General features: G+C 40.8%; 1 protein-coding gene across 2 annotated transcripts in view; it reads right to left on the bottom strand.

The window, feature by feature from the left end:
• TAF2 (TATA-box binding protein associated factor 2) overlaps positions 1-12,455 on the bottom strand; it is a 119,500-nt gene that overhangs the window by 50,797 nt on the left and 56,248 nt on the right. For both annotated transcript variants that reach the window (XM_074986732.1, XM_074986734.1), the window contains 4 exons: positions 8,071-8,185; positions 7,814-7,923; positions 3,850-3,915; positions 1,751-2,003 (listed from right to left, as the gene is read on the bottom strand). In XM_074986732.1, coding sequence (XP_074842833.1) covers positions 1,751-2,003; positions 3,850-3,915; positions 7,814-7,923; positions 8,071-8,185 — 544 coding nt within the window. The remainder of the gene's footprint in view (positions 1-1,750; positions 2,004-3,849; positions 3,916-7,813; positions 7,924-8,070; positions 8,186-12,455) is intronic.

Genomic DNA, 12,455 nt, shown 5'->3' with positions numbered 1-12,455 from the left:
TTTGCCTTTGGTAAAGGACCCTGACAGAAGAATATGGGAAAAGTTGGTTATTCATTCCTCCTACAATATGATCACACAGCAATGGAAGACACCTGATGCTAAATTGTGATACTATAACACAGTTATATTACTGCCCATTTAGCAGAAGGGAATGCTCCCAAAGCTTAAATGTCCCCCTGGAAAAAAAAATCAGTTTACTCAAGAACTCTGTTTTCTCTTTTCTCTTCATGGTCATTTCCCCAGGTATCACCTCGTTAGGAAGCTTTACAGTTGTTATTGCATTTTCTTCACTTTTGATATTGGTTTACAGAAATATCATTACATGGTTGAGCCTATAGCTAGCTGTGGTACATTTTAACTTCAACTAAAATTGTACTTAAATAACCAGCATAGCTAGAAAGCCCAAAAGATCAATTCATACCATTATTAAAATATCAAACCATTACAGCTCAAAGTGTTATCAGGCTGCTTCTGCTACTAATAATTTTGAATGTAATATCTTAAGCAGATGTTTAATTCAGCTTACTTACTCACTACCGTTTTATCCTATTTCTGTGTATCAAAATGAAAATCCATAGTTCTGTAACCAAACGTTTCACATTAGTAATCACATCTCTGATTTGGAGGCATCCCTATCTCAAATGACCATGGGGAATTTTGATTTTCTTCAATAAAGTTAATAAAAGCTGAACATTTTTAGTCTGTTAAAATTGAAGTGAGTTGATAGTGAGAAGTGTTGTAGCCATGCTGGTCCTAAGATATTAAACAAAACAAAGTAAGTGAGGAAATATCTTTTACTGATGCAGCTTCTGTTGGTGAAAGAGACAAGCTTCTGAGCTTATACAGAGCGCTACATACCATTCCCAGAGCTCTGTGTAAGCTCAAAAGCTTGCCTCTTTTACCAACAGAAACTGGTCAATAAAATACATTACCTCACCCACTTTTCTCTTTGATAGAGAGGACACTTTCTCCTATGATCTGCCTTAAGGTAAAAATGGCACTAAAATGCATCTAGTTATATTTTCTTCCCCATAGTATTTCCCTACAGAAGAGGGAAAAATGTAATTTAATCTACTTCACACCACAGAAGCTACTCCTTGATTATGCTCCCTTAAGATTTTTTTTATTTTCACTCTTTTTACATTTCCACCTGCATGTTTCCAGTGATATCTAATTTGCTTTCATCTGAATTTTTAGTATTTACTAATTTGGTATCTAAAAACCTGTTTCCCCTTTTCAAGTCAACAATCTGAATTTAATTTTCAAATGCAGATTAATGTTAAATTTATTTTTGCTCCATTCAACCTAACGATAGATGCTGCGCCAATATGAATGCACAAAGTAGTTTTCTCATGCTATAAAGGTGAAATACACCACTTCACCAGATTTCTCAGAAAAAGGGCCAAGGACTTTCTCATCAAAATAAAACATATTTTTGCCCTCTAAAAAAAATTAAACAAAAGTTCTTTTATTTCCACAACTTAGTGAAATCTGGAAAAATCCCTTGTGGTTTAAACGTCTGACATCTCAATTTTGACAATTATTATGAAAGGTTTCTGCAGTCTACATTTACAGACTAAAATAATAAAGCTTTCCTTTCAAATCAGTCATGTTAAAAATACTTGGCAAGCCACTTTAAATAGGCCAGATATCAAGCCAATTTAGGAACTGTGGTAATTTTTGGCTCATTTTAAAATGTTTACAATGTCTAGCAGATTTCTCTCATTATTGCTGAGCTATGTGATCTCACCTTTGCAAGACAGAAGCAGGCCTGCATTCTTACTCGGTAGAAACACTGCTCTTGTTCTAGTATATCAGTCAGTGCAAGTCGCGATGCAGGGGTGGGGAACTTTTCTAATGCCAAAATGGATTCTTCCTGTGCAACTACATCTCTCTCATATCGAAGCTGATATTGCCACATGAAGTCGGCTTGTTCAAATTCTACCTTCCTCAATACAGACATATCTGGATCTATTCTTATCCACAGTAAAGGAGAATCGGCACTAAAGAGAGACACACAAAACATTCATATCTTAAAACACTGTAAACCTACAATAATAAATTTAAAATAGTTTCTCAGCTAATTGTAAATTAACAAAAATATTAAACCACTGTTAAATGTGCTGCACTGGTAGGCCCAGAAGTAAACATTTTCCCAACAGCTATATGAGAGGCTACAGCAAAATAAGTAACAGTCTTGATGTGTTTAATTCTCATTCCTCAGAGACCGTATCTGGCATGGTTGAACAGGGCTGATTACAAACAAGGTGACTAACTGGAGAAAACTAAGACTTTTACAATGTAGTGAGCTACCACGGTGGAAACTGACAAGGATCTCCAGCTCATTTTACACATGCCTAACAGCGATTAGAAGGTTAATGTTACAAGTACCACTATACAGGATTTAAAGTAGTGACCTAGAGTTAAAAGGTTCCATTTACTGTCATTTCCACTCCCAAAAATAAATTCTCCATTAGTGCCCTCCAAAAGGGTGTTCTTCCAATGCCATATTATATAGCACAATAGCTGTATATGATCCTTCACAGGCCAAATTAAAAAAAAAAAAAAAAAGCCTCCATTCCAAGAAGCTGATCATGTAAAAGTTGGTAACACAGCAAGATTGTGACAATGACAAACAATGGGTAGGGAAAACACACAGGAGGAGAATGAGAGTTGACAATGAACATAAGCGTATTTCATGCTTGTAATGCAGACATATCTATAATTATTTGCTTGTACATACATATATGAATTTGGGGAATACCTAAAATTAAAGCCAGAAGGTTGCTCAAAAGAAAGAAAATTTAAGAGGAATTTAGTGAAACTGCCTGTGTAATTTACAGAGACAAGGAAGACCTTCTGAGAGACATGGAGATAACATAAAGTCACTTGTGAGAAAAGGAGACCACAAATACAAAAGAGAAAAGGCTCGGCAAAACTTCCAGGGACAGGGAAAGCAGTGGCACTGAGTGGTGAAGTGGCTTGCCCAAGCACGCATATTGGTGGATCCAAGAATAGAACTCAGGGTTCCCAAGTCCCTGTGCAGTGCTCTAGCCAGGTGTCCTTAAATGACTAGCACCACTTACAGTTAACTGCGGTCATCGCATCATTTGTTCACGATACTTGTACTATGTATCAAATTATTTCTGTGTATTTAATATGTAGAAATTATTTATAAAAAATTCACCAATGAAATATCCTCTGTAAGCCTACATCACTAGATCTCTCATTCATGAATGAGGCTTAATTTATCAGATCGTTTTACTCTGTGTCTCTTGAAGAGATACAGGCAATCTGCCCTCCTTCACAGAGGTTCTGACAATATCTGCCAACAACAGACCAATGGTCTTCATTGGCATAGGAATACATAAAAGTTGCCAACACATTCAATATTTCAGTTCAATACCAGTTCTTACAGAGAGAACAGCGGGCATTTGTTCTCAGCAAAATTGACCCTGCTTCAATGGAGCAAGATAGTTTCAAGTGAATTACTACAAGAGTATGTAAACTTAATTTCAGTATTTAACCCTCAGTACAAAATATCTGCATGGGATTAATTTGCCCAATTTCAGCTTTCTCCAAAAACGCTTCATATTACTTCATGCATTTATAGTACAATAATCAGAATTTCTTAAACTATCCCCAATTAGGAAAATAAAACCTCACATATTGAAAAACATTGGCAAATACAAAAATGACAGAGTATGAGAATAAATAAGCATTATGAATTGAAAGATTAGTACAAAAAACCCTCAAAATATGCATAGAGCACCACATTAATACTAATATGGGAATTACATATAAGCATTGAGGAGACAATGACCCTTTGCCTTCAACAAACCAACGTACTCCATTGCAGATAGATCCATGTCCACCTCTTCTCCATTCATTAAAGGAATCTTTTTTTTCTTATTTCTGTGTATAAAAAAAGTAATACAATTTAAGCGGTACTTAAAAATGAAAAAACAACTTTGAAAACTATGCTGACTTTATATATATATATTATATATAATCATACACCATGTTTAAATCAGGAATATGTGTCATATGTGATAGCTAAGAATACTGAGGTCAAAGTACACTGCCCTATTAAAAACATCATTGTAACAGGGGTTCTCAAACTTCATTGAACTGTGACCTCCTTCTGACAATACAATTGCTGCATGACCCTATGAGATGCGTGGCGGGGGGAAGGAAGCAGAGTCTGAGCCTGTTGTCCTGAGAGAAAGGGGAGGAGCCTGCGCAACTCCACCTTGGTGGAGAGAGAGAGAGAGAGAGAGAGAGAGGGGACTGGAGTCCAAACCCTACTTCCTGGGTAGGGGTGGAATTTGGGCTTCAGCCCTGGGTCCCAGCAATTCTAATTAAAATGAGGTTGCAACACACTCTGACTCACAATTTGAGAACCACTGTGTTGCTGGGTTTACATTTCAGTGTTGCTGAAGTCTTCTCTGCCTGTGAGTCTGACAGTTACCTGTCAGAGATACTAATTCCAAGAAGAAGGATTTTAAAACTTGCTCTACTGAAATTTCTCATTGTGTATTTTGATTTTTTGTTTTGATGGAGGTGGGGGTTACATCACAGAATGCATGCTGATAATTTCTCTAAAACTCCAAAATAAATTATTTTTTCAGAAGGGTCTGTCTGTAAGTGAACTCCCTTTCTCACCTCATCCGACTTACTTAAAATCCTGCAAACCCTTACATAACTTGGATCACATAAGGAGATCCACTGTTGGTATTTTGTTTGTTTTCTTCATCAGTTTAATCAATATATCTTGATAATTTTAGGGAAGGGGAAAATTATTTTTTTTAAATTCAATTGCCCAATTTGAGTTATTCTTTGTTGTTTCTACTCTTTTTTCTTGGTGAGTTTTCCCATTCAAAGACATTTCTTCTCCTTGAGCAATTCATAAAGAATTAAAATTTACCAAAAACTCTTCCATGCTATACAAAGAGGTTTCTATTTGGATTTTTACAAGGCCTAGGAAGATTATGAACTGGACATTTGTTGTCAAGTCTTAGTATTAGATTACCTGTGAATGCAATGCTATTAACAGAGTCTGTTTTTTTGCTCTGAATTTTCTCTTATACATTGTACACGTCTGCTAATTATAATATAACGTATGTTTCGGTAAGCAAGATAATATGGAACGTATACACAAAATCAGTATAGCTGACAGAAATGAGCATCTAGAAATGAAAATTACCACATCTTAAATGGAAGAAGAATTCAAATAGCTCACTCAGAATCGGGGGGCATTTCTAGCCCAGAATACAGTACTTTAAAAAAAAACCTGACACTTGAGATAGCTAGTGCAGTAACAATACTTTTAATACATCTGTCTACTTGGGAAAATAGTCATCTGCTTATGCTTGGAGAAAGATAAGATTGTACCTATATTTACAAAGGTGGAAAAAAGTGATCTTGGCATTTACTGATCAGTTAGCCTGATCTCAGTACCATGCAGTTATTCTTTCTTTCACAATTAGATCTAGTTGTCAAGGAAAAAATAATGAAATTAATAAAGGTAAAGGGGATGCAACACAATAAGATTTTACCACACCAGACTAACCTACCTGGACTTCAGTAAAACATGCCACAACACCGTATGGAAAATTATTTGGACATTAGGAAAAAGTTCCTAACTGTCAGGGTGGTCAAACACTGGAATGAATTGCCTAGGGAGGTTGTGGAATCTCCATCTCTGGAGATATTTAAGAACAGATTAGACTAGCAGGCATGGTCTAGACAGTACTTCGTCCTGCCATGAGGGCGGGGGCTGGACTTGATGACCTCTCAAGGTCCCTTCTAGTCCTAGTATTCTATGATTCTGTGATTAGTAAAATTAGAGGTGGTGAGGATCAGGTACTACAACTCTCAGATGAATAAATAACTGGCTAAAGAGAAAAATACAAATGGTGGAGCTGAAAGATGAATTATAGGATCGGATGGAGCTTACTAGTGGAGTTTATTTGAACACAGGTCTTGAGACCAATCTTATTCAATATTTTTATTAATGACCTTGGCACAAAATGTAAGAATGTGCTAATGAAATGTTGCTTATGATACACAGATGTGTGGCATTGTCACTAAAAACGGGGATCAGGCTATTACACAGGAAGAGCCGGATGACCTTGATGACTGGAGTGATGGAAGTAAGATGAAATTTAATAGTACAAAGTTCAAGGGCATGCACTAAAGGTTTAAGAAGAACAAATCCTGGTACAAGCTGTGGGCTCAGAAGTTAGCAGAGACAGAGAAGAAAAGGGATCTGGGTATGTAAGTTCATCACAGGATGACCATGAGCCACTAAAGAGAGACAGCTGTGAAAAAGTCAAATACGATTCTAGGCTGCATCGGACAAGACACTTTCTGTAATGACAAAGAAGTATCAATGCCACTGTACACAGTCCTGAGATCTCTTCGCATTCAGTATACAGCACTGATCACTCATTTAAATTGGAACAAGTGCAAAGAAGGGCTACTAAGCTGATCAGGAGAATTAAACGCCCGTCTTATGAGAGGAAACTGGAAGAGTACAGGTTGTGTAGTTTAACAAAAAGAAAGCTGAGGAAAGATGATTGCTTTCAATACAGGGGAAGTAAATATCAAGGAGGATATTTACATAAGAGCTACGTAAGATAAAGGCTAATATTGGCACAAGATCAAAACTGGCCTTGAACAAATTCAAACTTGAAATTAGAAGGCTTCTCACCATCAGAGGCAAGGTTCTGGAACAGTCTTCTAAAAGCAGTTGTAGGGGCAAACAACTTAATTAGCTTTAAGAGAGAGCTGGACAAATTTATGAATGTGATTTATGATGGAGTTGCCTGTGATGGTAGGACGTAGGGCTTGGCAGCCATGGGGCTTACTTTTGGTTTTCATTTTATGCAGTTTTGTTCTAAAACCACATGCTTCAGTGTTGCAGCCTTGCCACCTACAGGGTCAGAAATGGATGTCACCCCACTGGAACATGTTTTGGGTTGTGCTTTTTAATCATCTTCCTTTGGAACGTTAATGATGGCCACGGCTAGAGGTGGGATATTCTACAGCATGGGCCAGTGTTCCCTCTAATCTTTAACATCCATGGGCAGAATACATTTTTCATGTGCACCAAGATGTGTGGATGTGCACCACCAATAGAAACACACGTTGATAATTGTGAGCATTCTACTAATTAACTGGACAGCACCTGAGTGTCTCATGAGTGACCACCCAAGCACTCGGCTTACTGTGAAGACTGGTATGGACCATGGCTCTGAGGTAGCACTGAGCAGCTCCTCTCTCTCAGGTTATTGACTGGCTGGTTCTTCCTCAGAAATTCATAGTTTAACTAATTGTCACATGGGGTCATGAAGGAACTTTCCCTGAGGATAGACTGCCAGCGATCTTCAGGATTTTTGACTTTCTCCTGCAACACATGGCTGCAAGTCACTTACTATCTTAATTTCCCTGCCACTAAGGAGTCATCAAGCATTAGTACACCTCAATCCTTCCTACTCTCTCTGCGTGTAGTAGATAACAGTACAGCCTCATGTGGGCTGTGATAGTTTGGTCTAATTTCAGTTTTTTGGTTAGTTGGTACTGGTGGCTGTAGGTGACCTGTAGTATTTAAGTGATCAGACTAGATGATATGGTGGTCCATTCTAGCCTATGACTCTATTATCACAAAACTGGCAAACTATACAAAAAGATTATCAGTATTTAATTTACAAAAAAGTATTAATAGATTTTACATTTCCCACTAACTGCACTGGATATTTTTATAAATACTTTGTATAAAACACCCACATTCTGCAGCTCTAATACTTACCTTCTGCTTTTGGAATGGCAAGGTATATCGTGTTTAAGACTGTTTTCTTCTATTTGCAAGGTATGATTGAAAGACCCATCAAGTTCTTGTACTGTCACTTTAAGAGGACCCTGAAAAAATTAAGATAAATTCACTTCCATTACACTAACAATAAAATTATCTAATATAAATATAAATTTAATGTTTATAAACTTGTATACAGAGATAAATGCATATCAACAATGTGTTGTAAACAAACTATGGAAAATGGACCTTACCACATATTTCTGGGTCCCAGGAGAAGTGTAGTCTTGCTTTATTTCCAATTCCAATACATTTCGTTTTCTATTAAATGCAAAACTGCCATAGAATTTTACCACACTACTCTGATCTCTAACAAAATGTATAGGAATCTTGAAGGACAAGAGATATGTTTATAAATAAAATCAACTTTTATAAGCTTTACATTCTCACACTTTGCACTAGATTTACATTTGACTGCTACAACACAAAGAAGTACAAAGAAAAGTGAGAGGGAAAATATTTTGGCTTCCTTTCAGAACTATCAATGGGAGATAAAAGCAGTGTGCAAAAGGAGCACTTCTGGAATTTTTTTTTTAATTGTCTTAAAGACTTTTATACGCAGGTAGAAAAAACAAGATCGCAAAAAGTATAACAAAAAAGAATTATACACAGAATACTTAGTATTGTGAAGTGTAGTAAATTTTCTCCACTGACAAAACAATAAACAAGTCACACTCCCACAGCTGTTCTTGTATGTCCTTAAGCAAAGAGGTACCCAAACTGTGGGATGTTACTCCTCTTCCCTCCTAGCACTGTTCCTGGCCAAGGGCAGAGTGACTGGGCACAAGGTCAGGAGTGTAGCTGCACCTAGCCATGAGATTGGTTTCTGGTCCCCACTGCAGCACAGCTGCAGCTCTGTTCCCTGCCTGCAGCATTTGTCTCTGGCCACAGCCCTGATCTCAGCTGTAGATCCACCACCAGATTCAGGCCCCAGGCTCAGCCCCCAACCACATACCCCTTCCCCTCAAGACAAAACCCTGCCCCCAGCCCTGAGAGGATGGAAGGCACAAAGAGATGTAAAGAGGGGCATGACCCTCAAAAGTTTGGGGATCACTGCTCTATATATACTGGGCCTCTCTTTCCAGGGAGGCCAGAGTCTTAATTTGAGCAGTAACAGTGTGTGTTTGCTTTTTGTATGTTTTGGCTAAGCGAAACCTAGAGAACTGTAGCCAGAGATAACCATTTACTCTTGTTTAACCAGATTTTACATAAAACATGTATATTCTAGCTGCTTTTCTATCTTGGACATTATAGTAGTGTTCTTGCATTTGACACCTTCAGTAAAACTGGGTACAAATGTTGAACTACTGCAGTTTTGTATTTCAGTTTTGTATTGATCTGAATAGTTTCAGCTGGTGTGACAAAACTATTGCCTTATTTTAGTCACAAGTGAACAGGGTTCTCAGTGAAGTGCAGAATTAATGCGGTTAGAGCACAGAGGAAAGGGATTATCAGATTCAATAATCCTGAATAGTAACAGAGAGATAGCCATGCTAGTCTATATATTATCATGAATCCATTGAATTCCTTTAGTCATCTTTTCTCGGGACTGTCTCTTTCAAAGTTATCTTGTTACTAGATTGTTAACAACATTATCCATTTCATTAAAAATGGATTACTTTCACAGAATTCTTCACTGATTATCAGTATTTTTGTACAGTTAGGCATGGAAAGAAGAATTAATATATTAGATGATTCCTTTCCATTCCTCAGGAAATAAATTGATGTGTGCTTACCCATTGTGAAATATTTCACTCCAGAAATATAGAAGATTCTAAAATTACTTTGATGCATATAGATTTTTTATGTATTGTTATAGTCTTATCATAGAATCATAGAACACTAGGACTGGAAGGGACCTCGAGAGGCCATCAAGTCCAACCCCCTGCCCCAATGGCAGGACCAAGTACTATCTAAACCATCCCTGATAGACATCTATCTAACATGTTCTTAAATATCTCCAGCGATGGAGATTCCACAACCTCCCTTGGCAATTTATTCCACTGTTTGACTGCCCTGACAGTTAGGAACTTTTTCCTAATGTTCAACCTAAACCTCCCTTGCTGCAGTTTAAGCCCGTTGCCTCTTGTTCTATCCTCAGAGGCCAAAAAAGAGAAGTTACTCACTTGTGTAGTAATGATGGTTCTTCGAGATGTGTCCCCGTGGGTGCTCCACCGTAGGTGTCGGGCTCGCCCCAGTGCCGCAGATCGGAAACTTCTAGCAGTGTCCGTCGGGTCGCGCATGCGCCGATGCGCACCACTCCCCCGCGCGCTCTCGGCCACATGCACGATCCGGTCACCGCCAGTTCCTTGACCAACCGCCCCGGATGCTCCTGAAAAACAACGGACAGAGATCCGAAGCGGGGAGGACGGGCGGGTAGTGGAGCACCCACGGGGACACATCTCAAAGAACCATCGTTACTACACGAGTGACTTCTCTTTCTTCTTCGAGTGGTCCCCGTGGGTGCTCCACCGTAGGTGACTACCCAGCAGTGACCCCAAGTAAGGAGGTGGGTAATCGAGTCATGTGCAGCTCGCCCTTCAGAGGACTGCTGTTGACAGACGTGTATCCTCCTCGAACACCCGGTGCATGGCATAATGCTTGGCGAAGGTGTCGTAAGAGGACCAAGTCGCCGCTCTGCAAATGTCTTTTGACGGGATTCCTTTGAAGAAGGCCGTCGACACCGCCATCACTCTGGTGGAGTGAGCCTTGGGCGGAGCTAGCAGAGGAGTCTTACAGAGCTTGTAACACAGTCTTATGCAGGATACAATGTGATTCGAAATCCTCTGGGAAGATAGGCCTTCCCCTTTCGACCTGGGTGCGACAGACACCAGGAGTCTGTCCGTTTTCCGGAAGGACTTAGTTCTGTCTATGTAAAAGGCCAACGCCGCCCTCACGTCTAGCAGGTGCAGCCGCACCTCCTTGCTGGAGCTGTGAGGCTTCGGATAAAATGAGGGTAATACTATTGGTTCGTTAATGTGGAACTCCGAGGAAACTTTTGGAACGAAGGCTGGGTATAATAGTAAGGTCACCGCTTCCTTTGAGAATACTGTGCAGGGCGGCGTTGCCATTACTGCTGCGAGTTCGCTCACCCTGCGGGCTGACGTAATCACGAGGAGGAAGGTCGTTTTCATGGTAAGCAGTCGGAGGGGTACCGTAGCCAATGGTTCGAAGGGCGGTCCCGACAACGTGTGGAGTACCAAGTCCAAACTCCATGACGGTGGTAGCGGTTTCCGTGGGGGGTACAAATTTACCAGCCCCTTTAGGAACCTCGTGACGACAGGCTGGGCGAATACGGTAGGCCCTTCCTCTTTGTGTCGAAACACTGATATAGCCGCGAGATGGACCTTTAGCGAGGATAAGGAGAGTCCGTCTCGTTTCAGCTCCAGCAGGTAGTCTAGAATTAGTTATAGGGACGTCCAGAGGAGCTAGCTGCTTGGAAGAGCACCAGGAGGTAAATCGCGTCCACTTCTGCTCGTAAGTCTTTCCGGTGGAGGTCCTTCTACTGCACTCCAAGACTTGTTTCACTCCCTCCAAACATGTGCTCTCTAAGGCGCTTAGCCATGGATTACCCATGCCTGTAGGCGGAGCCCCTGAGGACATGGGTGCGCTATGGACCCTTGAGCCTGCGTGAGTAGGTCTGGCACTATTGGCAGGGGGAGTGGTGGGCGGCATGATATGTGCAGAACCAGAGGAAACCATTGTTGTCGGTCCCAGGTTGGGACTATGAGTATCATGCGTGCTCTCTCCCTTCTGGCTTTCTCTAGAACCTTGTGGATGAGTGTCACGGGAGGGAACGCATAGAGTAGACAGCCCTTCCATGAGATCATGAAGGCGTCCCCCAAAGACCCCTGTCCTATGCCTGCTCTGGAGCAGTACTGAGGGCATTTCTTGTTATGTTGGGTGGCAAACAAATCAACTTGGGGAAACCCCCATTTGTGGAATACGTGTCGGAGCAGGTCGGAGAGGATCTGCCACTCGTGTGTGAACGCAAAGCACCTGCTTAGCTGGTCCGCCTTCACATTGTGGACACTGGGTAAGTATGAAGCTTTTAGGGTTATCTTGTTGGCAATGCACCAGTTCCACAACTGGACTGCTTCTGCGCATAGCGCTCAGGATCGGGCCCCTCCTTTTCGACTGATGTAAAACATGGTGGAGGTGTTGTCAGTATTGATCCCGACTACTTTGCCGTGCAGGTACTTCCGAAAGCATCTGCACGCATTGAACACTGCTCTGACCTCTAGTACGTTTATGTGCAGTGTCTGTTCCACGGGAGACCATAGCCCTTGGGTTACTTTGCTGCCAATGTGCACTCCCCATCCTATGTGGGAGGCGTCTGTTGTAAGAAAAATCGCGATTTGTGGCTGGTGGAAGGGCACCCCTACTAGCATGTTCTTGGGATCTGCCCACCATGCCAGCGATTTTCGCACCTCCATCATGGGCGATACTGCCCTGTGGGTGGTATGGACTAGTGGACTGTAAACGCTCGCCAACCAGTGCTGCAGGCTTCACTTGTGTAGCCTGGCATTCTGTACCACGAACGTGGCTGCCACCATGTGCCCGAACAGTTGCAGACATG

The sequence above is a fragment of the Carettochelys insculpta genome, chromosome 2, assembly GCF_033958435.1.
Source record: "Carettochelys insculpta isolate YL-2023 chromosome 2, ASM3395843v1, whole genome shotgun sequence".
In the NCBI taxonomy this organism is placed as follows: domain Eukaryota; kingdom Metazoa; phylum Chordata; order Testudines; family Carettochelyidae; genus Carettochelys; species Carettochelys insculpta.
Note: the sequence above shows the minus strand (reverse complement) of the source record. Positions and strands in the feature narration are given on the sequence as shown.